Genomic DNA, 26965 nt, shown 5'->3' with positions numbered 1-26965 from the left:
ATCTTAAAAAATGGAAAATCTCCAAGTTGATATTATTATATTCAAAACTGGATTAGAACAATGTATAGCCTTTAAATTCTCCCCTATATAATTCATTTTTACAGTATGTCATCCATGCCTCCCGTTTCAGAGTGGGAATTTGAACCCAAGTCTCCCAAAGTACCTGATGGTTTCACAACTCACTCTGCTTCCCATTAGTCAAATGATCAGATGTTTATTTTTTGTCCTTTTCCATTATTGAATTACAAAGGCAAAATTCATCATTTTCACATTACTGTCTATCATATACAATCTAGCAGGCAGCCAACAGGATATCCTGAGCCATGCTACTTATATTGAAGCTGGGGTATGTGGATTCCCATGACAACTCCTCTGGGCAAATTATAATAGAGTCACTTGAACGCCTCCTTCTCTCATCACACCCTGTTTAAAAGCAGTTCCTAGAACCTTATAGCTTCAGTAAGAGCAAGGGTGTTATTTGTTTGAAAGATTTACACACTGCACAAAACTCTCAGCCAGAGGCTTCTGAGATGGATTTCGTACAAACACATCATTAAATCTACAGAAATAAAATGACAATTAAACTACAACTAGCAACATATAAATTAAACACATCACGTCAGTCAATAAAAGTTTGTGTCCACAGTGAAAATAACCAACATAAAAAATAAAGAAGCACGAGAGCAGAACACACAGGAATGCTAAAAAGAAATCAAACATAAATTTTTTCTTCTGCCTAAATTAGATAGGCCAGGAGAGGGGTTTCCCCCCATGAAACTGAGGCACCACTGCACAAAAGGACATGTCTGCATAGTATTCGTACACCTTATTCTGAATGAGGTGGTGCACAATGCAGGATCTCTGCCAAAGATCTGAGGCCTGGTCTAGACATGCAGTGGAATGATGTGGTTTTGAATGGGGAACATGATTCACAATTAGGCCAATTGTGAAAGTGATTCTCATGCTATGTGCAGAGATAAGTCAGACCTACACTCCAAAAATCATGTATTTTCTCACAAGGATAAGCATCCCAACTTTGTAATGACAATATGGTAAGGTGCAGCTATCCATGGAAATAAAGGAACAGGTTTTGCACATCCCTCAAATACCTTCAACTGGTTTTTAATCAGAGTAGTAGAATGTTTTGTGTAGTTTTATTTTGAAAAGGTCCTGGATGCTATCTCCCAATCCTTGGCATCACACAGAGCCTGTGGAAGGACGATTTGGACAATTAGCACATTTGGACGATTAGCACAGTTGGACGATTAGCACATTTGGACGATTAGCACATTTGGACGATTAGCACAGTTGTTTTGTTTGTTCTGCTCCTTGAGAAGTGTATGTCTCTATGCCCAGTGATGGAAGGAGAACAACACCCTCATTAAACCCCACTCAAATACTCTATGTGGTTCCTATCTTGCTCAGAGCTCCCTCAAAGCCAAATAGTATTCTAATAGGGGGGAAGGGCAGGTTGGATTTCATTTCTGGCTTAGCAGGTTTGTTCAGCCTCAAGGGCTTTTATACCTTATTTCTGCAAGTGTATTATTTAGCTGTATGAGAACAGGGAAAACACTTTTGGAACTAAAAATGCTACAAGTGCAAAAGGAAGGTCTAAATTATTCCATTTTGGTGTACCTAGACTGCATTCAGATCCAATGTGGTATAGTGCCTATAGCACTGGCTTTTGATGAACACATGAACACATGAAGCTACCTTATACTGATCAGACCCTTGGTCCATCAAAGTCAGTATTGTCTACTCAAACAGGCAGCGGCTCTCCAGGATCTCAGGCAGACGTCTTTCACATCACCTACCTGTCTAGTCCCTTTAACTGGAGATGCCAGGGATTGAACCTGGGACCTTCTGCATGCCAAGCAGATGCTCTACCATTGAGCCATACCCCTTACGCTTTTATCTTACCCTTTTATCTTGCCCTTCCACCAAGTTGTTCAGGACAACATACCCTGATTATAGTAGTGTTTGTAGCAGTAAACACATCACATGTGAATGAGATGTGTGTCTCCGAACAGGCAGAGGACATGTGCCAAGGACCAATAGCCCATTACTGCTCCTTGGCACGTTTCCCTGAGTGCTTGGAAATAAGCATCTCCTTTTCATGTATTGCAAACATGGCCATAGCTGTCCTCATAAACACACACTACAACACAAAGCTTCTCTAATTCCTAAAGCTTTCATTAAGGAAATCACTGCCTCTCATCCAAATCTTCCCCACAGGGTTGTTGTGAGGCCAAATTGCTAATGGCAGTTTTTTAAGATTACGTTGTTTATTGGGTGTATTATACTGTTTGATTGCATTGGTGTCTAATTTTGTAATCCAGTTTCATTGTATTGTTTACTGTATACATTATACTACTTTATATTGTATTGTTTACTAATTTTACAATCTGCCTTGAGTCTCAACGAGAAAGGTAGAGTATAATGAAGCAATAAGTAAATATAATTCACTTTCATTTGTTTATGTAAGTAGTGTTTCTAGAGTCTGTTCAACATAATTTTTATAGGATTTAATAGTGAGTAAAAGGTAGTATTTGGATGGGAGACCTCCAAGGAATACCAGGGTCATGATGCAGAGGCAGGTAATGGCAAACCGCCTCTGAACATCTCTTGCCTTGAAAAACCTATGGGGTTGTCATAAATCAGCTGCCTGTGACTTGACGGCACTTTCCACCACCAAAAGGTAAATGGACATATGTCTTGGGTTACCCATCAGTGTTACAGCTTTATACTTTGCAGCTGTGTATTTTCCTAACATGATTTCCCTGTATTCCCTGTCCCTATTTACCAGGGGTAATTCCTATTGTCTAGTACCTGTCCGTGTCAGTCCCTATTCTCTGGTGGCTTGTTTGTATTTTGCTCCAATGATGAGCCTTCCTAAAATTTTGTTAGCATGAGTTGCTAATGGTGTTGTTCACAGTGGTCATCTCCTTTTCTCTAGTCCATAATAGTAAAATCTCAGTAGATTAATAGATGCATCTTGTAGATAAACACATATTCATACATATTGGACATAAACTGGGGACAGCCCTCCATTTCACACACTCTGTATGCTGCAGTGTATTTTTAACTGTAGCACAATTATACTAAAAAAGCTTTAGCCAAAGAATCACCCTCCTTTTGTTTTTAAATCAGTGGCTGGCAGGCCATTGCAGAGTAATGAAATTCTCTCGCCCTTTGCAAGAATGAGGATTTCTCAGAGAAGTCCCTGTTTTCATCCACAGGATGTTAAGAGGGCTGGATACTTTCCCCTTACTTTTAGATAAATTTCATAGAAGGGCAGCATACAACAAAGTCATTTTTTCCACATCTAATTCTCAAAAGTGACAAGTGTTTCAATGTGTAGGTTTGAATTAGAAACCAAACTGCTGGGAATCATTTCATAAGGCAGCATTTCCCTGTTCTTTCATCTGTTCAGTCCTCCATATTCCCCATATTCCCATTTAACAGCTCCCAAGAATACCATAAGCATTCTCTCCTCACAGAAGAACCTATGCCCATAAGAAACACATGGATTGATTCATGACCATTCTGTCCAGTCATATCAACAGATATTACTTTTAAAAGTTTACTGTGGGTGTCACTAGCAGCCTAATCATTAGATCTAAATACATTCACACAGACCCAGCAATCCAAAATCTTATTCCCTCTTAGGAGAAAGAAACTCTGCTCGTGACCCTAACCTCCCTAGCTAATAGACACTGTTCCCCCATGTTTCATGGTATTACTCCGACTTATGGAGCTACAGTTTCCTACTTGTCTTATTTGGAGTCACTGGACATTCGCAGAGTTTTCATGCTCTCTAGACTTAACATTCTTCCTCCAGCTATTCTACAAGGAAGATACAAAGGAATCCCTTTTATTGATAGGCATTGTCCATGTAAGACTGGGGATCCTGAACACCTAACCCACGTGCTGTTGTACTGCCAGCTTTACATGAGGCAGAGGAATACCTATATTAAACCCTACTGCCCAGTGATCAGAGTCTCTCAGATCAGCAGTTGGTGATGTACCTTTTATCTGATAGAAACCCCTCTGTCACCCAACAAGTAGCTAGTTTTCTCCTGTCTGCACAAAGGATTCGCGAGCAGTTTGTTCATACTTCTAAGTAATGCCATTTTAATGTAACCTGTTTTAACTGTTTTCGCAACTCTGTTTATTGCATGCTGATGTAAATGCCTAATAAAGGTAATGATGATGATGAACTCTGCACGTTCTCATCAACACTCAGCTGAGGTGCCAGAATTTTTGAAACCGAGAACATATTTGAAGCTTTGTTTTCACAAAATATAGAAGTTGCTTTTCACAAAGTTCCAAAGAAGCAATTCCAAAGTGCGACATCAAATAACTGTCAAGCAACCATTAAAAGCAAAAAAACAAACAAACCACCAACCCAACAAACTAAATTTACATCAAAAACGAAAATGATTTGCAGCAGCAAAATAACAGAGCAGAAACGTCAAGAAACTAAACTAATGGCCAAAAAAACCGTTTTTCCCTCTACAAAGATGGTTTGGGGGCAGATTTCTTTGAAGGACAAACTACTGAGAAGCCCTTACCATCATACATAGAGGATTGTCCAGCCTTTGCATAGGTAGGAATTTTATGCAGACTCTTTCTGGTGAACTGTACATTTCAGAATGATTTGTATGGGAGCTGATGCTCCTTGAGATTACCAGTTTTCAGACCATTTGGGGTTTACAGGTGAAAACCAGGATGTGAATCAAGGCCAGAAACACATAGGCAGTGGTTTCAATAGCTGAGTGATGTGGTTTTGCTGACTAACAACAGATAAAAATCTGGCTGCAGCATTTTGCCCTCCTTGATATTCTGAGTCCCATATAGATGCCAACAGAATCATAAAATCCTAGAATCATAGAGTTGGAAGGGATCACCAGGGTCATCTAGTCCAACCCCCGGCACAATGCAGGAAATTCACAACTACTCCCCCCCATACCCCAGTGACCCCTACTCCATGCCCAGAAGATGGAGGAAAAAACCAGGGACCCTGGCCAATCTGCCTGGAGGAAAATTGCTTCCTGACCCCGAAGTGGCGATCAGCATTACCCCGGGCATGTAAGAAAGGGCACTGAGAGCCAAACACTGATTTATTTATTTATTTATTCAATTTCTTGCCCACCCTACCCGGCTAAGGCCAGGCTCAGGGCGGATCACATCATTTAAAATGTATATCAGCTATAAAAATTTAAAAACAATAAAACAATAACATTTTAACTAAAATAGGCAAGTCTCAAGATGGCTTCAATTCTACCAACTTGACCAAGTAGACAGGCAGGCCACCCCCTCAGATGGAATCCAGCATATAATACAGAAGGGGAGGGAGTATGCAAACCTTCCTGCCCTCCCTCTCATGATCTGCCCAAGTTCACAGAATCAGCATTGCGGACAGATGGCCATCTAGCCTCTGCTTAAAAACCTCCAAAGAAGGAGAGCCCACCACCTTCCGAGGAAGCCTATGCCAGTAGTCTAACCTAGAGGTCACTGGATGACACAAAAGCAATATTTCAGTATTCCAGCAGAGGGCACAACTGGCAAATCAGCCAAAGATGGAAAAAAGATGGTCTGGGTCACCACAAAGGAAGGTCCAGGATCATATCCAAGCTGCAAACAAAGAAAAGGTGATCCTGTCTAAGCCAGGCCTTTCCCCCACTCAAACTAGACGGCAGAATCTCCCACTCTTCCACCCTGTCTGGATTGAGTTGAAGATTCTTTGCGCTAATTCAACTACTTACTGACTCCAGCATGTCTTCAGGGTCAACATTTCCCTGGTCAGAGCAGATGAAAAGGTGCTGTCTGCATATGGATGACATTGTACTCCTTAACTCTGGATGCTCTCCCTAACAGTGTCATGTAGATATTAAAACAGGAGTGATGGAATTGAACCCTCAGAATAACTTTCCAGGGAAGGAACTGGAACCAATGCAAAACCACGCGAGCAGTTTGTTCGTACTTCTAAGTAATGTCATTTTAATGTAACCTGTTTTAACAGTTTTCGCAACTCTGTTTATTGTATGCTGATGTAAATGCCTAATAAAGGTAATGATGATGATGATGATGATATTAAAACAGGAGTGATGGAATTGAACCCTCAGAATAACTTTCCAGGGAAGTAACTGGAACCATTGCAAAGCCATGCTCCCCTAAACTGTCAGGCAGGAGCTCTCCCCAGTGCACACATAGCTCTGGTTTGGAGTGTTTTTCTGTAAAAACCTGTGTCCATTCAAACCACTTATCTAATCCTTGAAATAGAAAGTGACACAACACAGCAATTTATATTAAGAAAAAGAATTGGTAGTCCAGGAATCCTGACAGTGTTGAGGAAAAAGAAAGGACATGATGTGTTTGGACTCTCATGCTTAGGCATTCTCCACACTTCACCTTTCTGCACATAACTACAATACTATTTTCCTATCAACTAGCAGTGATTTGTTTTGTACGGCCTGAATATTTTAAATGCTATCATTCAAGTTATGCAGCTAGCCTGAGGGTCTTCCAACATCACTGGCAGTCTAGATTTTTAGTTTTGGTGCAGGGAAATGTTTGCTTTCACCTTTACACATTTATTTTTAAAAGATTTTTTTGTAGAATCTGAGAAAGCAGAGCTATTTCACACAAATAATGTTACATCTCGTTTTAAGTTGCCTATCTGAGCTCAGATTTGAATCCAGTAATACCTTAAAAAGGTAAAGGTCCCCTGTACAAGCACCGGGTTATTCCTGACCCATGGAGAAACCAACAAAGTTGGTTTTCCATATATTAGGAATGGCCATTTTTTTTGTTTCTTAGGGCGGTTCAGGGAAGTGAATTTTGAGATGCAACCTGACTTCTTCATCTCTGGCCATATTCTATAATGGTTACCTAGCCATTCGCAGCTTCATAGCTTTTGAGCTCATGAGCTCAGATAGTTTCAGGTAGTCCAGTAGCACCTTAGAGACCAACCAGATTTTGGGGGTATAAGCTTTCAAGAGTCAAAGCTCCCTGAATAGTATCTGGAGCCAGCATGGTATAGTGCAGTGGTCGGCAAACCAAGGCTCGCGAGCCGCATGCGGCTCTTTGGCCTTTTGAGTGCGGCTCTGCCAATCCTAAAAGGCGGGGGGAACTTCATAGGAACTAGTGTGACCCTGCGGCGGTGAAAGTGCCCCTTTAACTCAGGATAATGGGCACTTACTCTGTCATGGGTGTCATCCTTGCAGATGCCAGGAAGCTATGGAGCTGCACTGGCCTCTGCAGCCAGCACAGCCATGTCGGCAAGGAAATCCCAGAAGTGGGAGCCTGCACCAGTGGGGGGAGGGGGCGTTCCAAGGGGCGGAGCTGATGTTAATCAGCTTCCAAACTCCTTTGGACCCAGGAATGCCCCTCCTCACAGATGCGTGGCTACGCCACCTTTTCCAGAGGCGTAGTCCCGTTAATTTCAATGAGCTGTTTTCCGGGGGTTTATTTTTCTTTCAATTTATTTTCCTTTTTTGTGGCTGGGAAGCCTCTGAGAAGGTGGCGTGGCTGCACCACCCTCAGCCATGGCGGATCTATCCCCCCCTCAGGATTGACTGTCTTGATGTTTCTCCAACCAATACCCAACATTAGCCTATGCTTAGTGCATTTAATGTATGCAAGTAATAGGGAAGTGTGTGGACAAAATGAGTAGGGTGAGGCATGTGCATGGATGGGGATGGTGAGATGTACATGTAGTTGTACCTACTTTTGTATATGTGTGAACTGGCTCACATGCAAATGCAGCCTCATTAAGCAGAGCCTCTTATAGAATGGTATAAATAGCGTGTGAGTTAAATAGGCATAAAATGTGATACATAAGCATATGTGATACATATAGAGAGAGAGCCTTCCTTTCCAATAGGTTATTTATTTAGAGAATGTAGATACTGCTCTTCAGAGGGCACTGAACAGATTGATTCCAAATGTGTAAGAGTTCCAAACTATGGATTATGTCTTCAACCATGGATCCAAATTATGAATCATGTCTTGCAACCAAGATGATGCACTGTAAGCATAACTCCTCTATCTACCAAGCTCACAGAAGATCTGTATGTCCCCATATTAAGTATAATAAACCAGGGACTAGCAAGGAATAGAAAGAAGGGGAAATGGTTTGGAGATCTCCACCCCTCAATACCTTTCCCCTCCAAGATTCTATATACACTGAAAGACATGAGCAGGACTACAGTCAATAACCCATGCTATCTGGAACATATTCAGTCTTCATCAGGTCAAGTGTGGGGGAGTGCCCCCCATTTTAGTCAGATTCAGACTACAAAACAATATTTTTCTGCATACCTGTGGAATATCACAAGTAAGTAGAGACCACCCCACACCTTGACTATGAGTGGCCTGGTTTTTCTGCCCTCTAGATTGCCACCTTTACTATTTGATATCACTATTAGATTTACTATTCAGAAAAAATACTTTATGCATTTATTATTCATGAACTTCCTACTGGTGTTATAAGTATCATCATTAATATTATCATTTTTAACAGCTAAACTTATTCTAGCATACACAAAAGTCTTTTGGTCAAGGTTTAGGGAACACTCATTTTGTAATATCATCCCTAGTCTATGGAGGGTGCAATAATATATTGCATTAAGGTGGAGTGTCAGATGAGTAGAGGCAAAGTAGAGTCCAGTGGAGAAAAGTTGAGTCAAGTTACCACTGCACCAAACATTTTATACTTTTCACTGTAAGGCCCACTTTGTATAAGGTAGGTGGACAAGAGCCAGCAAAACGTAAGTGTTTGATTGACCATTGATAGATTTGAAGAATGTTGCATTGTATTACCAAGGAAATCAAACTTTAGAACTTTGGTTGGATCATGGCTTAGAACTTTGTTTGGTTTAGAACTTTGATTGGATCATGTCCTTTTCTTTTACTATGTACAAATACTGGTTCTTTGTAAAGATGTAATGTGTGTACATAACAACCATATACCTAAGAAACTATGTATGACATCAAGATGCAGCCCAGGAAGACAATATTGGATATTGGCTTTCCCCTGCTATAACTATGCACATCAGGAAAACAACCATTTGTTGTTGTGTACTGTGTAAAACTGTTCTAAGAGACTGGCAATCAATGACAACTAGGTAACACCATAAAAGAAAAGGAAGCGATGTGACCAAAATATATCTTTTTGAAAATACAAAACAGCAAAAGGACCTCTTCACAATCTTTATTTGCCACCATGCATGTACTTTTCCTTTCTATTTGCAGATGTTCTGTTTCTCTCTCTGAACCCTGCAGAGTCCTAACCACCATTGTGCCATGAATTATCCACAGCAATCAAAGCTTTGTAACAAATTATGAGCATATATTTTTTATTTTGCTTCTTATCATGCGCACACTATATTGCCTTGGTCCTACTGCCAATTGTGTTGGCAGTCATCTAGCAATTCGTGAGCCCTCATTAGAATTCCCTAATGGGTGCTGTGCTCAGCTAATGAATGGCTTTGTATCATGTGCTCATTTATTTTTCAGTTTTACAACCACTCCTGTTTTTAGCTTGTATTCAACGACAGGTATTGCTGCATATTTGGGGGGCATTCCTTGATTTCTTCTTGTCTAATCATATACTATTTTTGTTTCTTTTTTATAATAACTAGGACTTCACTAGAGAAGATGATGAGAAATATATTTCTTCAATGGAATTAGAAGCTGCATTGGGTCCCTATTTGGAGACAAACCACATAGTGTTTGAAGGGCAGCAAAGGGGGAAGTTGAATCCTTCATGTGAGTGTTTTTCGCATCAACCCCACCCCCAATCTGTTACCTGCTTTTTTCTCTCCCTTCAAGTCACATCTGACTTATGGGGACCCCTGGTGGGGTTTTCAAGGCAAGAGACATTCAGAGGTGGTTCAACATTGCCTGCCTCCATGTCATGACCCTGGTATTCCTTGGAGGTCTCCCATTCAAATACTTGCCAGGGTTGACCCTGCTTAGTTTCTGAGATCTGACGAGATCAGGCTGGCATGTGATATCCATGTCAGGGCAAGGATTTCTAAAGACTGCTAAAGTTTTGGATGAGATTAGATGGGGGCTTGTTAAACTTTTCTGAAAATGCAAGTCTGGTGAACTTTATTATCCTCTGTCATCTGCCTGTCACATGCTATGGTTAAACACACGATTCTCCTTTATATAACAATGGCACTTGCCTAGATCTGCTCCTGTGTAATAACGCTGTTGCTTATTATCACTGAGATGAATACTCACTTTAGGCTTATTTGCTTCTACCTGTTCATGTATGGGCATCATATTAGCATCCTTTCAGTTGGGAAGGCATCCCAGAACTGCTGCTCTCTGCAGTTCCTTATCAGTGTTCCATCAGAACTCCAGAGAGATTACCATCTGCTTTTAAGAACTTATTGCCATTCAGGTGTCTGCTTGAAAAGCACTTTAGTTACACAACAGCTGTGTGCATTTTCATACATTTCCAAAGAATGAGATCGTGCTAAATGTTCCACATTTGTAATGTATGGCTAAACTTGAAAAGGGCTTGTTGGTGAAAAGTTTTGTGCAGGACATGGTATTTCCTAAGCAATCCAAAATCTGTGCCAAGGCATTCTTTACAATGCCATCCTAAGCAGAGTTACGCCCTTCTAAGTCCAGTGACATCAATGGGTGTAACTCTGCTTAGGAGTGTGTCTCTGCAGCAGAAGGTAAATTTCTACCTAACTGCATCTGACAAAGTGAGCTTTGACTCAGGAAAGCTTAAACCCTGGAAAATTTTGTTAGTCTTTAAGGTGCTACTGGAATCAAAGTGTGTGTTGTCTATGAAGTTGCTTTCCAGCTGAAGAAGGAATTTTAATATGAGGGAGTATGGCTACTTCAAAGTGAAAATGTTAGTTCTGACATAATTTTTAAGAATCGGCAATAATTGAATGTACTTTTAATATTTGTTGTTCATGGCTCAAAGCGAATGTGTATTGATGAGTTTTGATGAGCTGTATTTGAAAGTGAAATGTCAACATTTTGAAATAAGAGAGAACAAAATACAACGGAAAGGCGCGTCTATTCGGAGGTATATAGTGTCAGCTTAGTTTTCTCTGCTAAGCCTTTGTCCTTCAGAGCATTAATTAATGAAAACAACTGCAGCTAACAGAACTGCAGACCAGAGGCAAGGCAAGGAAAAACTCAACTTGTTGCTATACTGAGGTATGTTAAAGGCATTAATCATAGATATTTACTTGCTTTAAACACACATTCTTCTATAATGAGCTATGTGGCTTGATAGGGCAAACTGCACTAGCTGAAATTTGTGCCAAATTATATATGGCATGAAGGAATTCAGTGCCATTTTCCACTAACATTTAAAACAATGAAAATCAGCCTGAGAAGCAGAATTGGGAGGAGAAGGATAGGTGGGGAGGGATGGGTTAAATATTCCTTTCCCCTTTTTCTGCTTTACAGTCTGGGTTGTGGGGGATATAGGATCCCTGTGCCTTTTCTCCTACAGGTAAAAACTAGCTTGAGAAAAATACCTTCTCCATCTTTTACACTTTGGATGGGAAAGCAGCATAGAATGACAAATTGGAGGATGGGGAAGGGATGAGAAGCCCCTCTTCCACTATTCTTCCACTCCCAATTGCAAGCCTTCTAAGAGCTGCTAAACTCCAGGTCATGTCTAGTTTGGTCCTAAGATGCACGTTACAAGTGTTGGGAGATCTCCCTGCCATTCATAGCCGGCCAGCCTGTATAGCTCTTGCGGAGAAAACAGACCGGTACAACCATTTCACATCCAGTAATATACCCCAGGTGCCAATCCTTATATTCCGTTTTCAACTTGGAGATATATATGTTGAGAGAAGCCATATTTGTTTTAATTTTAGCTCTCAAAAGCAATGAGATGGCATCTGTTTTTCATATATCTAGAGAAAAATAAGGATTCCAAACTTTTAACCCAGTTTTCTCAGCAGGAAACAAACCTGAAAAGCACTCCTTTTGAAGCAGAAAGAACTAACCTTTATCTACCTGATCAGCACCAATATTCTTTCTTGCCAACGTTTCTCTTTCAAGTTCTCTTACTATTCACTGTTTCAAAACGAACATTTCCTTGGACTTCAGTGCTATTTCAATGCAAGTAAAATCCAGACCACAAAACCACCAGCCGTGTACTAAGGCAATACAATTAGTTCTCGAATAAATTAGCACAACCAGTTTTCCACAGAGTCTCACCACCCTAACACTCTTGACCCGACACAGATTTTGTCTAAAGAGTAACGCTTTGATGCAGAGTATTTGAGTTGTGGAGATCTAAGTGTTGTATTTACAGCCTATAATGAATTAAGAATAAACAAAACAGACTTATTTCACCTCAACAGGATTATGTTTTGATATCAGGAGAGTTTAAAAAAACACCAAATTTCTTTGTTCTGTTCTGTATGGATGACTTGCTGAATGACTGACAGTGCTGTCCTAAGAAGAATTATACCTGTCTAAGCCCATTGACTTCAGTAGTCTTAGAAGGGTCTAACTCTGCTTCGGATGGCACTGGGTTGTTTTGTTTTTAATCTTTAACACAGTTTCCCTTTTAGAAGAATGGAATTCCTGAGGGTAATTTTTGTTAGAGAGGTCTGTGTGATTTCAGTTTGAGATAATTTCAGAGAATAGTGGTCTGCAACAGAAGAACTTGAGTCCAGCAGAACCTTTCAGCCCATTCCTGAGGTTGGGGGCTGAATGGGCTTAGGAGGCAGTATGACCCCTACACTGGCATCCATGCCAATTGCGCCATGCAAACCGGTATAGGGGAACTTGTATCGGGCGGCATTGGACTGGGGCGGCAGCGTGACCCTTGGACACGGGTGAGGCCTCCTGCCAGTGTTCTGCTGGTGCAAGTCCCCACACTGGTGTTGCAGAAGGCATTCCCGGGGTGTTCTGGGTTGGTGTTCCAAACCCCTTTCAGCCTGGGAATGCCCCCTTAAGCAACAGTGGTGCCACACCACCTTTTTAGTGGTGCAGCATCGCTATTTTCTATGGAGCCTTATCCCCTCATTTTTGGATTATTTTGTTTTAAAAATAACAGCCCTTTTTTCCTCCCGTGGCAGGTGCGACACCTCTATGGAGGTAATGCGGCTTTGAGGAATGGTTTGTTTGAGACCAACACATTTTTGGGGGTATAACCTTTCACAATTCAAAGAAAGCAAACTTTGAATCACGAAAGCCCCCAAAATTGGGGCTTTCAAGAGTCAAAGTTCACTTTCTTTGAATCGCGAAAGACTATACCCCCAAAATCTTGTTGGTCTCTAAGGTGCTGATGGATTTGAATTAAGCTCTTCGGTTTGAAAAAATCCTTGATTTTATGTATGCAAGATCAAATGCGGTTCTTTACCTATTAGAATTTAAATAAGGGATTCTTATTTGTTTCTTTTTCTAAGTGAATTGAAATGATTAGATTTAGTGTTCTGATAAACAGAACGACTATCCTACACACAGATAATATGTCATCTGATTTATACATTCTTAATGTTCTTTGGCCAAGCACACTTTTTATTAGATTGCCTTAAGCTTAAGCAAGGACATTATGTACAGTTTTCTGTTTTTTTGTTTGTTTGTTACACAGGTCTTAACTTCATAATTGATATTGTTGCATCTAATAATCGCTAAAATGTTTGCAGTTTCTGTGAGTAGTTTAAGGCATAAAACCTTCAAGAGCCTGACAATGAAATTATACATTTAAGTGATTTTAGTGCAGCTGAGTCACTGTAAAAAAATGCTTTGAAACATGATGTCTCACAGTCAAATAGCAAGATGCCATGTTAAGCATTCCAAAATTAGTTTTTAAAGATCTCATTCTTTGTATAACAATTCTACGAATTGGGCAGGAAGAGGCCAGGCCTTAGGGTTTGGTCAGTAGTTCTGGAATACAATTTAGGGACAGTCACACGAAAAGTAAATTGTACCTCCATTACATGGTCCATTTCCCCTCTCAGATCCATTTACAGATTGAAGTATAGAGAAGCTGATGCAAAAGCTGTAAAGCTGGAACATGGCAGACTACTTAGACCTGTGCCACAAATAGGCAATAACACTTTCTGTTTGACAGATGCAACATAGAGATGAATTAATGCAGCTATGCAACCTTTTGCCTCAGGTGCAGGTTGTTTTCTTTTTGTAGGTAAACAGATTTAAAACTCAATCCAGATAATCTCAGATATAAATTATAATTTAGGATTTAAACCCCATAGATTTCAATAGGAGATATTTAATTCTCTCTTTGAAGTCAATAGGGTTTACAGGAGCTTAACTTTGGCTGGATCACACTTGCTTTTTACTCAACTGACTTCATGAGATTAAATTGCAAGAGAATCAAAGAACCGTGTTAAAATGGTCCTGAAGACTACCACATCCTCAAAAAATTGGTATCAGAACATCGACCTCTATCCTCACCATTCCTACTCAGTGTGCATAATCCAAATCCTTCAATTTAACTAGATTTTATGGGGCTGCAGGCCTATATCAAGCACCACTTTAACCAATATTCCCATTAGACTACAGAAATTCCAAGAATGGGACCCCCAAAATCTCTAATCAGATGACCATCCTATCAAAAGTTGTAAGACCTGATACCAGCACAACAGACAGAACCAGACACACCTGTTAAAGTGTTTCCCAGGCACAAAACCCCAACAAAATCCACATATCTGGAAGCTCAGAGGCTCTTGAGTGGGCAACCAAAGTTGAGTCAGAGAGCACATCCCTTGCTATTCAGAGCAAAGATGGCGATTTACCTCGATTGGAGTGGCCTGCATTTGACGACATGGAGGACTTTTGCTTCTGCCGCTTCACTGTCATCATCACCTGCTCCTGGACCCTCTGTTTTCCTGTACCCCTAGTTTTCAGCTTGTGATCCGAGGGCAAAGCTAGAGTTGAATTGGCCTGGTCCTGGAAACACTCATAAGCCAGTGCTGTTTTCAGTGGAGAAGGAGAGTGAAGCATGATTGCGGTGGCAGTGAGGTGGGATGTCACCTGTCTCTCCCTTAAAACTTGAAAAAAAAAGAGTAGCAGCGGCAAAAATTCTTGATCTGGTGGAGACTGTCAGGGAGCCCTCCTTGCCATACGTGCCTCTGCTGACAGCTTCTCTTTCCCCACACTCTGCTCTCCGGTGTGTGAGAAGGCACGCCCTCTGCTAGACTGGATATACAGCCTTCTGTCTCCGTGCCTGCACACACCCACAGCTGTATTCTGGTTGCAGATACTAAAGAAAGCATAGCACACTCTCCTAGGTCCTGCAGAGCTGGTAGCAGTGTTAGTGCTGCTCTGAATGGCACTTGGAAAAGTCAACGTACATGCAACAAGGGATAAAGCAGCCAGGATGGGTGGATGATGTGGGAGATAAAATAACAGCAGAAGAAAGCATCACCCACAATATACTTCAGCTTTGCATTGCTGTTGATCGATTTGGCCCTTTTACCTGGCTTCTCTTACTGCAATTGGCTAGTATATCACAAGAACACATAAACACATGAAGCTGCCTTCTACTGAATCAGACCCTTGGTCCATCAAAGTCAGTATTGCCTACTCAGACTGGCAGCAGCTCTCCAGGGCCTCAGGCAGGTGTCTTTCACATCACCTACCTGCTTATTCCCTTTAACTGGAGATGGCAGGGATTGAACCTGGGACCTTCTGCATGCCAAGCAGATACTCTACCACTGAGCCACGGCCTTTCCCCCTAGCCTTACTTCCTACCCTGCCATTCACGATACCTCTCTTCTCTGCTCTGAATAGGTCACTAATTAGAAATCAGTTGTTCTATTTGTAAATCCACAAAATAATGGCAGGCGTGGTGTTAGCAGACAGAAAGGCTGACCTTGAAGGAATCTTGTGTCTCAGTTAGACTTTCTAAGGTAGCTCAACATGGAGGCCAATATGGGCTGAGTTGAACATTCTTTGGTTTTTCACAAATAACTTCAGCAAACAGATGCTTGAATATCCAGAAAGAAAGGTTCATAAAACAAAATCAGATCAAGAACCACAAGTAGACCATGAAGGAGATGTTAATACACTACTGTCACATTGTATTATGTCCTAATAGTACCATGCAAAATGTATTGCAAAAGAGCTAACTTTAACCTTGACCTTCATGTAGCACTTATCTTTTGGCCTGTTTTGAATGCAAATATGAAAATTATACATGTCTGTAAATTTAGCCCCAAATCCTAAATATATACTTAAAGAAGTGAGCTCTTGCAACAGCTATTACTGTGACCAACATAAGAGCTCTTCCTACATTTACCTTGCTCATCTTAGCTAATTTATAGAGGAAATGAACTCTTGCAAGGAAGTCTAACAGCATTCTCTTCCTCCTATCAATTGCCAATAAATTAATCCCTCAGGTCAAGTTTACTAGTAACCCTAGAGTTTTCTTGCCTTTCGCAGCTACACATACCTTAGATTACTTGCTTGAGTCATTGAGAATGACAATATATTTGTTCTCTTAACACTGTTTCAGTGCAATGGTTGGTGACACACAATGGTCCCAATTAGGTGAATTGATTGAAGGAGGGGTCTGATGAGCAGAGGGCCCCACTATGCAGCAGTGGATAGTTTAGATGTTCTTTTTCTTCATCCTGATTCCATTGTTTTACGGAGACAGATCACAATGGGTATAGCTGAGAGGTCTGTCTGTAGCAGTAGAAAAGAGCAAGAGTCCAGTAGCACCTTAAAGACCAACAAAACATCTGTTAGGGAATGAGCTTTTGTGAGTCACAGTTAACTTCTTCAGATACAGCTAGAATGTGGGTCCATCTATCCTTATCTCTACTTATAGCTGTATCTGAAGAAGTGAGTTGTGACTCATGAAAGCTCATGCCCTAATAGACGTTTTGTTGGTCTTTAAGGTGCTACTGGACTCTTGCTCTTTTCTAACATTATTTTATGATTCTGAACTTTTTTTTAGTGTAGGCTTAGTATTAGAAAGAATGACAACAGTTGCAGTTGAAATAAAGAGTGAAGAAATATCCAGAACAGGAAAAGCTACATATTAGGATTAACATATAAAGAGAGAACAATGAAATAGCCATAACATGTGGCTTTTATAAAACAAGGCATTGCACAAAGGACATAAGAAAGACAAGGCCCTGTCCAAAAGCTTAAAATCAAAATTAACGTAAAGGTGACAAGACAAATTTTGTTAAAATCAAAAATCAAGGAACTGGCTTAGTTTAGATGCAAGTAGGGCTGTCGATTCGGTTTGTCCCGAACCGAAAAACAGCCGAATTTCCCCAGATTCGGCGGTTTTTAGTTTGGGACGAACCGAACTCAAAAAAGGCGGGAAAACAGGGAGCTGAATTCAGCGAGTTCGGGGTGTTCGGGAATAAATTCGGCAAATTCGGGGTTCAGGGCAGCAGCAGAGGAGCGGGGGTCTTTAAACCCCTCTGCGCTGCCTGCGCAGACAGCGCAGAGGGGCTTGACAACCCACGGCCCCTCTTCCCGGGACTCCCGGTAACAGGGGCGGGGGGGTCTTTAAACCCCTTTGCGCTGCCTGCGCTGCCTGCGCAGACAGCTCAGAGGGGCTTGACAACCCACTGCCCCTTTTCCCGGGAGTCCCGGGAAGAGGGGCAGGGGGGTCTTTAAACCCCTCTGCGCTGCCTGCGCAGACAGCGCAGAGGGTCTTGACAATCCATCCCCTCTCTTCCCGGGACTCCCAGCTGGAAGGCGCAGATCTGTTTAAAGAGCCCCCCGCGCGCCTTCATGGAAGCCCCGTGAAGCCCCGCGGGGGGGGGCTCTTTAAAGACCCCCCGCCCCCTTCCCGACTCTTTGAAGTGGTGGGCGCTGCCTGGGCAGGCGGCGCCCAGCACTCCAAAGACCCAGCCGAATTTTTCCCCGAACTCCGGACCTCTGCCGAATTTCAGGGATCCGAAGTGGGGGAGTTCGGACTTCGGCATGGCCTGAATTTAAAAGGGACGAATTTTGCCGAAGCCGAACTTTACTGAATTTTTTTTTCAACAGCCCTAGATGCAAGGTACATATCTCAAAATATTGGTGGGCTGGCCACAGAACTTGTGTCTCAAGGGCCGTAAACGTCTCCTGAGCAAAATAATAGACACATTTGCAGCAGCAGCTCCTTCTTGCTTTCCCCTGCTTTAGGAGGGTGCACACAGTGTGAGTCCCTTCTTGGACTTCCTGTGTTGGAGCCTCCATGCTATAATGGAACAGCCTTCCACAAAGTGTGAGGGAAGCTCCCCCTTGGACATCATTCTGGAGATGCTGTTTAGGAGGGTGTTTGATGTTGAGTTTGGAAGTTGAGATGGTATGCTGTTATGGCGCAGGTTCTTTTGGATGCTTCTGCCTTTGGGCAGTGGTTTTATATATTGTATTATTGATTGAATTCTTATTGTTCCCTGCCTTCAGCCCTCAACTAGGATGGCTGGATGGCTGGATGGATGGCTGGATGGATGGCTGGATGGATGGCTGGATGGATGGATAGACAATTAGAAATTTGCTTCCCTTTCTACTGCCTTTCTTCCAGCCAATAAGAGAATGAAGGGAACCACAAAAGAAAGTTGAGCTTTCAAGATGCAAAGGCAATAGTGTGACTAGGAGGTGGACTAGAATGACTTGGTGGCTGGGAGACATAGGTGTTATGGTGGACCCTAGGACAAATGACAAAAGGGAGGAGCAGAAATTACATTGGAGAGGCATGCAGAACAAGAGAAAATGATGTGCTGGCCTGGTATAGTGTAGTGGTGTTGGACTAGGATCTGGGAGAACCAGTGTCCAGTTCCCACTGCCTTAGAAGCTTGCTAAGTGATCTTGGGCCAGTCATTCTCCTCAGCCTAACCTAGCTCACAGGATTGTTGTTGTGAAGATAAACTGGAGGAGAGGAGGACAATGTTGTAAGCCCATGGGATATAATATCTAAACAAATAAATGTATCTTTTTGTGGCTTCTGGTCAAATTTATATTTTGCTCTTCAGCTTAATTTTCCTAATATTTATATATACAGGGTTTATTTTTTATCAAGAATAAAAACCCACAGGAAAAATAAAATGCAGGAAAAATAAAGAATAATTTGACTAATTCTAAATGTATGGTAAATGGTTATAAAATGATAATCAAAGATTTGTTAAGTAGCCATGCAATTATGCAATCAAGAATGATAGCTTTAGATTCAAAGCAAATGAATTTTTCTATAATATTGTCTTTCAAGAATAAGATGTAATAGCTCAGCTTTATAAAAACTGTAAATATACAGCCCTTTTTGGAAGACTTGATAAAATGTATGTATGGGTTTGTATGTATGTTGTGTTACTTTTTCTTTTAATAAAAAAATATTTTAAAAAAGAATAAAAACCCACGAAGATTCTCTGGATACCTCATAACATTAAGCACTTTTCAGCCCAACAACAAGCCCAATTGAATAGCAGCTCGTGGCAGGTGCTCCATCATGTTCCTGCCCTCTGAGCTGGGACCCTTCCCTGATACATTCTACAACCACGATTTATAGCTGTAATAGGTTTGCATGATTCAAACATTTACCTTGCGAACACTGGCTTTTCAAATGCTTGTAATGCAACAGAAGGTACAGAATAATAAAAAGCCTTTGGCAGCTGTGTGTGATAGCCAGGACACGTGTTACAGCTTGCCCATTCATGCTGCTGCTGAGTGTTATGACAGAAGATGGTGTGCTAGGATTGAGAGCAGTGTGGGGCTCAGAATATGATTCATCATTCGTCCTCTATATACTTTTGCCTCAGTCTTCTAAATCTATCTAACAATGAATAACTAAGCAAAGATGGCTGATTTTTTTCTCTACTTCCCTTGTGTTGTTATTTGAACCATCAGAGCCAAATAGTTCTGTGTCTGTCATCATCAGAATTGTTCTGAGAAATCCACAGCATGTTACTCTTGCAAGCTCATCATACCAGCTTCCCTTCAGCACTGGACGGTCTGACCTTGGAACAGATAAGTGTTGCCCGGCTCAATATGATCTCTATTATTTGCTTGAATGTAACAGGGCATGTACACCTTCCCAATTTGATAACCTCAGCAAAATTGCATCTCCATAAGCAGGGATGGTTTCAGATAAGCAGCCAGATCTAGTTCTCTCCATTAACTTGCATTGTTGTAGAGGTTACAATTTGAGGGAACTACCCAGATCCTTAAGTAACAACAATTACTCCCATTGGCAGAAAAAATTACTTCCTTAAACAAAAACAAAAAGGAGTCTTGTAGAACCTTAAAGGCTGGCCAATATATTGTAGTATGACAGATCACTTCATCAGATGCATGTGTACATTTCAATAAATTCACTGCTGGTCTATGACCGTAATAAATGATTGATTCATTCATTGACAAGTATAGATGTATTACTAATAATAAATAACAGATCTGTTAACCTATAGAACGATGTGTGAGTCATCCGTTTAACTGTCACAACTATAAAAAGACACAAGAACTCTTTCAAGACCACATACTTGGCAACCATGAATGGAGCCAAATGCCTCATGGTCAGATTAAAGTCTCCCCCTCCCCCCAACATCTCAGAACTAGACCAGTGGCCGAATGCTGGGTTCAGGAAACAGAAGCTAAGCAGACTATAACTGAATCCATGTAACGTTTATCAAGAAAGTGGATGTCATGGATTGGATGGACTGCGTTTGCTAACTTTAAGCTACCTGAAACGGTTCAAATGGGAAGTCTGGGGGATCTCCTTAATACAGCCTTGCTCATAAAAAAAGAAGGCTGGGAGCACTTTTGTTCATCTATGTTCACCCACATCTGTGCTTCTAATAACCTACAGCTGTAACACTCTCTATGTGGGACCGCCCTTGAAGACAAATTAGCAGGTTCAGTTGTTACAAACGATAACAGCCTGTTGTTGACTGTGATCAGCAGGTACGTGCAAATAACGCCAGCATTAGCTTGACTGGCTATTTACATGCTCCCACGCTCAATTCTAAGTGCAGGTCCTTACTTATAATGCCCGCAATGGCTTAGCTGCAAGTCAAATATCTGAAAGACCCCCTTCTCCATGTAGGAACCTGAAAGCCAACGTCATTTGCCTTCCCTTTACTCTGCCCTCACAGAAGGTGGTGCATACTGCCATAGTTAGGAGGAGAACATTTTCAGTTACTATTCCTATCCTATGGAATGAGCGTTCACAATTAGTCCAGGTTCCATTTCAGTCAGTCTTAAAAAAGGCATGCAAAGCCGTCTCATTTGAGAGCATCTTCTGATGAGGGAATGAGATGTCTAACTGAGGGACGAAAAGTCTGACAACTCTATCTGTTTTGTTTTACTGAGGGCTATTTTTAAAGTAAATTGGATAATGGTTTGCGAGGGAGAGAGGTGGTTTTCTGTGAAAACATTAAGTGCTTATGTAAGCTGTCCTCAGTTTTACAGAAGGGGAGGGTATAAATGGTTTCATAAATAAACAAAACAAATGGATAACAACATTGTTTACAGCTCTTTAAGGATGAAAGAACAGGGAAACAGAGCTGTTTCAATGGCAGAAAGCTGGAAGCCATTCCAGAAGAATCTGAAGAAGCCGCAGCTCAGGTGCTCACTCTCACACATCCAGCATGTTGTGCGCTCAATACTACATGATAATGCCATGAGTCACTCTGCACACCCTCTAAACTAGGGACACACCCTGCACACCGGGCTTGTTCAAAGCATTTTTGTTCTGTCTTTCTTTGGCCCCTGCCAAAGCATTGATTGCAATCAAAGGGCTTTCTGATCTTATTTTGCTGCCAAAACCTTTGGGATTGTGTTTGTTGGAACTTGTCAAAACTACTTAGGTTGGTAAAATGTATAAGTCCTTATTGACAGTGTTTTCCAGGGAAATGATAGGGAAGCAACAGGATATTTTAGGGTAGACTGCTATGCTGCTATCCCAACACAATCTAAGCCAACCTATTTAAGGAAAATGCATTAGGAGAGAAAGATAATAGGCTGCCTAGGGAAGGGTGTGTTCCCAAGAGCTGTGGCAGAACCATCCCAAAGGAAACTCCTAGGTGTTGTGTCATATATTGGAAAATGCAAGAAAAAAGGGGGAGCAAATCCATGACTGAGTCACTAGAACAGTAAGCAAACTGGAAACCAACAGACGGCTTTCCTAACCATGGGACTAATACCTTCTAAGCTCATTCTTGAATCCTCGCTATCTTGGAAAGGCTTCAAAGGAAAATGGAAAGAAGCAGTGGAAGGAGAAAGGAAAATGGAAGAGAGACTGGACAAATGTCCTCAAAGAACAAAAAAATATACCCCCAAACAACAAAAGAGAGTAAACTGGATAGTCTAAATAAAATAAAAGATTAAGATCTTTCAGAGTAATTTCACTGTAATTGATTCAGCACCTGAGTGAGAAATCCAGTTCTTCACTTTCCTTAGAGGAGGCAGGATAGCCTTGCTGCAATGGGAATAGAACCAAGGAAATGTTGCTGATGGCATTTTGGTAAAGCACTGGCTTCGGTCACCTTTTCATAGTGGTGAGGGCACATCCAGCAAGTGCATTTTTAAAATCACAATAAAGTTTCCAAAAATGGCACAGTAGTGTAGGTAAAATGAAGTAGCCTTGACCCCTAATTTTATAAACTGTCTTTTCTTAACTTTCAAATATGCACGACAATCAATAACATTAATTCTAAATAGTTTATCTTACATATCTCGCATTCCCTTTAAAAAGGTAAAAAAAAAATAATTCTGGATGAGTATTCCAGAGTTGTGATGACATGGGAAGGGAATGCATATCCATGCAGAAGTATTTTAAACAGTTTGCAAACTAACATAAGGCTTGGGGGTGGGAGAGTTGAGTCATCACTAATGATGTTACAACGGCTATCCAGTAGGTGGCCGCATTCTATACATTACTCAAATAGCAATGGACGCCTACGAGAGGAATATTTTCCTATAGATTAAAAAATTGACAATGGGATTATAAAGTGCAGGCTAAATCAGATGTATTGGAAAGCAATATCTATACTTATGAGGAGATTCAAAGATATTAACTGGTGAAGCAAGGAAGATAAGGATGAAAGTGTTTCTAAACATGAGTTGTGTTAACTGCAGAATCAAAGCAGTGAGCATGAAAATAAGGTCAGAAAGAATAATTAATCTCATATGGAGTCTTTGAGAGAGCAGAGAGGAAGCAATTCACGGTGTCAGTCTTGCATGAGTTTAATAACAGCATTATGGCACTTGGGAAGGAAATGTTTTATCTTCTTTATCACAAGAACACACAAAGCTGTCTTCTACAGAGTCAGATCATTGGTCTGTCAAGGTATGTATTGTATACTCTGACTTGCAACTTTCCAGAGTCTCATAAAAGTATTGTGAGGGTTCCCAACCTTCCTGTGCAAACTCCATAAAATCACTTGCTCAGACTGTCATGCAGAAACAAGGAACTTTATTGGAAGCTTCAGGTAGTACAGGCCTTACACTGGTAAAGTTGCAAGTGAATACAGTTTCACAAAGACAGAATTATAACCCCTACAGGAAAGCAGATGTCAAACGTATGTTATGGGAATCTACGAGATAATTGTGCATGGTACAAGAACATCAAAGACCTCAGGGAACTCGTTAGGCTATCTACCCACCAAGGCCACAGCTGGCGGGAGGGAGTCAGAGAGAGCAAGGGAGGTGGACGTGGGAAGAGACATTCCAACCTGGGCCTGTCAGACCCAGCGCCTGAACCAAGGAAAGGCAAAAGGCCTGGACTGCTTTTACGAGTCCAGGGGGGGGGGGGGAGAGAGACCACACCAGGCAAAGGCATACAGACCCTCACAAGTATTTCGCATCACTGCCTGGTCCTTTTAACTGGAGATGCTGGAGGCTGAACCTGGGATCTTCTGCATGCCAAGAAGATGTTCTTTCACTGAGCCATGGCCCCTCCCCAGGGCCTGTCAAAGTGAGGAAAATGAAGTGTCTGTTTTGTGTGAGAAAGGGGGAAAGCAAAGGTTTGGAAAGTACCAAGCTTGTTACATATTAAGAATATTTTCCTGGGAGTAAACCCCATTGAATAAAATGGGATTTACTTCTGCGTAGATGTGCTTAGGCTTGCTCCCTAAGAGGCACAGTAGAGTGAAAGAAATTCACATATTCCCTCTTGCTCTGAATTACAATTTAGTCTGAATGTTTATTCAGTAAAACATCCTGGTTTACATTGGAATTCTGTATACACTCCCAATTATTCCATTTTTTGCATAGGTACCTGTTGCCTGGATTTGGCTATTGCTTTATATGAAATAATACATGTGCAAAAAGCAAACAATCCTTGAGTTATTAATTTGAGAATATTTTATTTTTTTAAAAAAAAATTAGATAACCACATGCCAGACGCATTTTGGCCTGTTTGGCCTTCATCAGTGGTCAATTGAAACCTATGTAAAACCTGCACACATTTACAGAAATATATACATATACAAACAGTTTAAATCAAACCAGGCATGTATATAGGTTGTATAATGCATTACCAATTACTCAAACATCTGGTAAGATTGACTCTAGTTGTAATACTGGTTTATATATGTCTCCCATATATGATGTGTGCAGTTATCAACCTAGTAAAGCAATGTCAACCTAGTTATCAACCTAGTAAAGCATCCTGATGGCACATGTCCATGTGCCGGCTTCCCGGGGGGTGTTCCCAGGCCATTCTGGAGCAGAACCGCCTATAGGTGGCCTCCTAACCCCCTTTCAAGCTGGGAACACCCCCTTGACCTTACTTGCACTTATGCCACCTTTTTAGGAGGCGTAGCCAGTGGAATGCTATGGAGTGGTTCCATGGGGCTTGCAAGTAAGGGCAGCTTTCTGCCTTTGGGGAGGGGGCTGAATCCTCCTTTGGAGGTGGTGCGGCTGTGCTGCCTCCAACCACCAGTGCAGCCCCTCCCCTCAGGAATGGGCTGTTAAAAGAGTATAACTCTCCTCAGGATTGCACTGCTAGGCAGTGCAATGAGAACGTGGCTCACTTTCCAATATCAATATCAATGAGAACGTGGCTCACTTTCCAATATGGATCCAACCTACACAAACGCCTGAGCGTTAGAAAAAACCCACTATCTGCCACCTCTGACTCCTATGCTCTACAAGCTGGGAAGGAATACTGAGAATACGGATACATTGAAATCAGAAACAGTTTGTTTAGGGGGGGTTATATAAGCAGCTAGCCCAAAGAATTTGCAAGCTCAAGAAAACAAAATAATGTTAAGCACACAGTAAAAATACCTAATTCTAGCAACCATTTTTAAAGCACAAAGTATCCACACACATACACACTGTGCAATGTATTTCACTCAAGAAGAGGAGACAAGAAGCCAAAGAAACAGAGTGATGGTAAAGCAGGGGTGAAAGCCATCTAACCATGCAGGTCCAGTGAAGTTCCAGGCAGGTATCTGAGCAGATAGGCAAACAATCCAAAAGAGACTCACTGGAACAGACAACAATGCTAGGAAAAGTTGAAGGCAGCAAGACGAAGGCCCAACATGAGATGGACTGATTCAATAAAGGAAGGCATGGCCATGCCTGAGCAAGGCTGTTAACGATAGGATGTTTTGAAGGACATTAATTCATAGGGTTGCCATAAGTCAGAAGCAACTTGACAGCACTTAGCACACACAATCTCAAGGCAATGCAATGTCCATGAGACACTGCAGCAGACAGGGATTAAAAATGGATAGTTTAGAGTAAACAAGAAGCACGGGATTCTCCATTTATAGAGCATGATGCTTGGGTAAATAGTTCTGTTATTAGAAAGCAGGGAGGAAGCCAGGTGGGCTAACAGGTATGCAGCCTGATTGGCCAAGGATGTATTCATGTGTGATGGGTACTGGGATCATTTCTAATAAGGAAAAAAGAAGGGATGTCTCCAGACAGGGAGGGGTGCATTGGGAGGCAGTCTTGGATGTCTTCCACACAGGGACAATGGTTACCTCATTTGACCAGGGTTTTGGCAGGCAATTCATACAGTCCAATTTACATCACTGGGACAGTCTGACTTGTTTGTGGGAAATGCTAATGTGGCTATACTTCTTTCTTTTTGTAGACCGTTAATACCATTACTCCTTTGGTGAGTCTGATTGATCATTTGAAATGCCTGGCCTGATTTCCCAGTATCTGTTACAACTAAGTTTTCCTTTTCTTCAGTAGATGACAAGGTTATTAGGTGTGGATTTATTTACTGCATGTTTGTAGTGGAAACAACCAGAAACATTTTTTCTTGACCTAATGTGCCACACAAAGGAGCTGGATCCATCCCCATGAAGAAGCTTAATCCAAAATGGAAGCTTGATGGCAACACAAAGAACCAATCAGAAATCTGTTCCCTCTTCCCATGAGAGCTGTTTGAGTGGAGTGGAAAGTTCTTGCCTGTTTTTACATACCATCACCATTTTGCATTTCTAATCATTATTGCTAGCCTGTCATTCCAAAAATAAGGTTTGCCTTGGAGAGATTACTTCATCACCCCAAAACAGGACTGAGACCAAAATCTTCCATTTTCCATTGCACTACCTTCTCCCCTACAAAGTAACTCTTGCTGCTACCTTCTATGAGCTTTCTACTGGGCTTTCATTCTTCCTTGAACATGTTGCCCCATACTTTCACATGGGTGTCAATTTATTATATTGTGTGGAATGTTTGGACAATTGTCTATGGGAGCATTTTGCCCATGGTGAGACACAAATCACCCTTGGGGGAAAGGATAGGTTCTCCATGCAGGATTCCTAACCATTGAATCATGTTGGAACTGAAGACCACTCAAGGGAGCTTCTTCACCCTCTGCCAGTTTTCTTCCTCCCCTCTTTCCCATACAAGTGTAGGGTGGGGCTAGCAACTAAGAGGGCATGCAAAAACCAAATGCCCTTTTAGTGTTCAGCATGCTTGAAGCTTCAATTATTGAAGGGAATTCTGAGAATTGTTGATTTTATTCCACCTGGTCAATAAGTCAGGAGGGATGAACAAAACATACACTTTTCAAAGCTAGCAG

At 41.5% G+C, this 26965-nt stretch overlaps 1 protein-coding gene across 1 annotated transcript in view; it reads right to left on the bottom strand.

The window, feature by feature from the left end:
- Positions 1-15136, bottom strand: part of PKP1 (plakophilin 1) — a 60769-nt gene extending 45633 nt beyond the window's left edge. The window contains exon 1 of the mRNA XM_056844169.1: positions 14769-15136. Coding sequence (XP_056700147.1) covers positions 14769-14976 — 208 coding nt within the window. The 5' untranslated portion in view covers positions 14977-15136. The remainder of the gene's footprint in view (positions 1-14768) is intronic.
- Between the last annotated feature and the right edge of the window lie 11829 nt (positions 15137-26965).

The sequence above is a fragment of the Euleptes europaea genome, chromosome 2 (assembly GCF_029931775.1).
Source record: "Euleptes europaea isolate rEulEur1 chromosome 2, rEulEur1.hap1, whole genome shotgun sequence".
NCBI classification, from domain to species: Eukaryota; Metazoa; Chordata; class Lepidosauria; order Squamata; family Sphaerodactylidae; genus Euleptes; species Euleptes europaea.
This window is presented reverse-complemented; position numbering and strand designations above follow the sequence as displayed.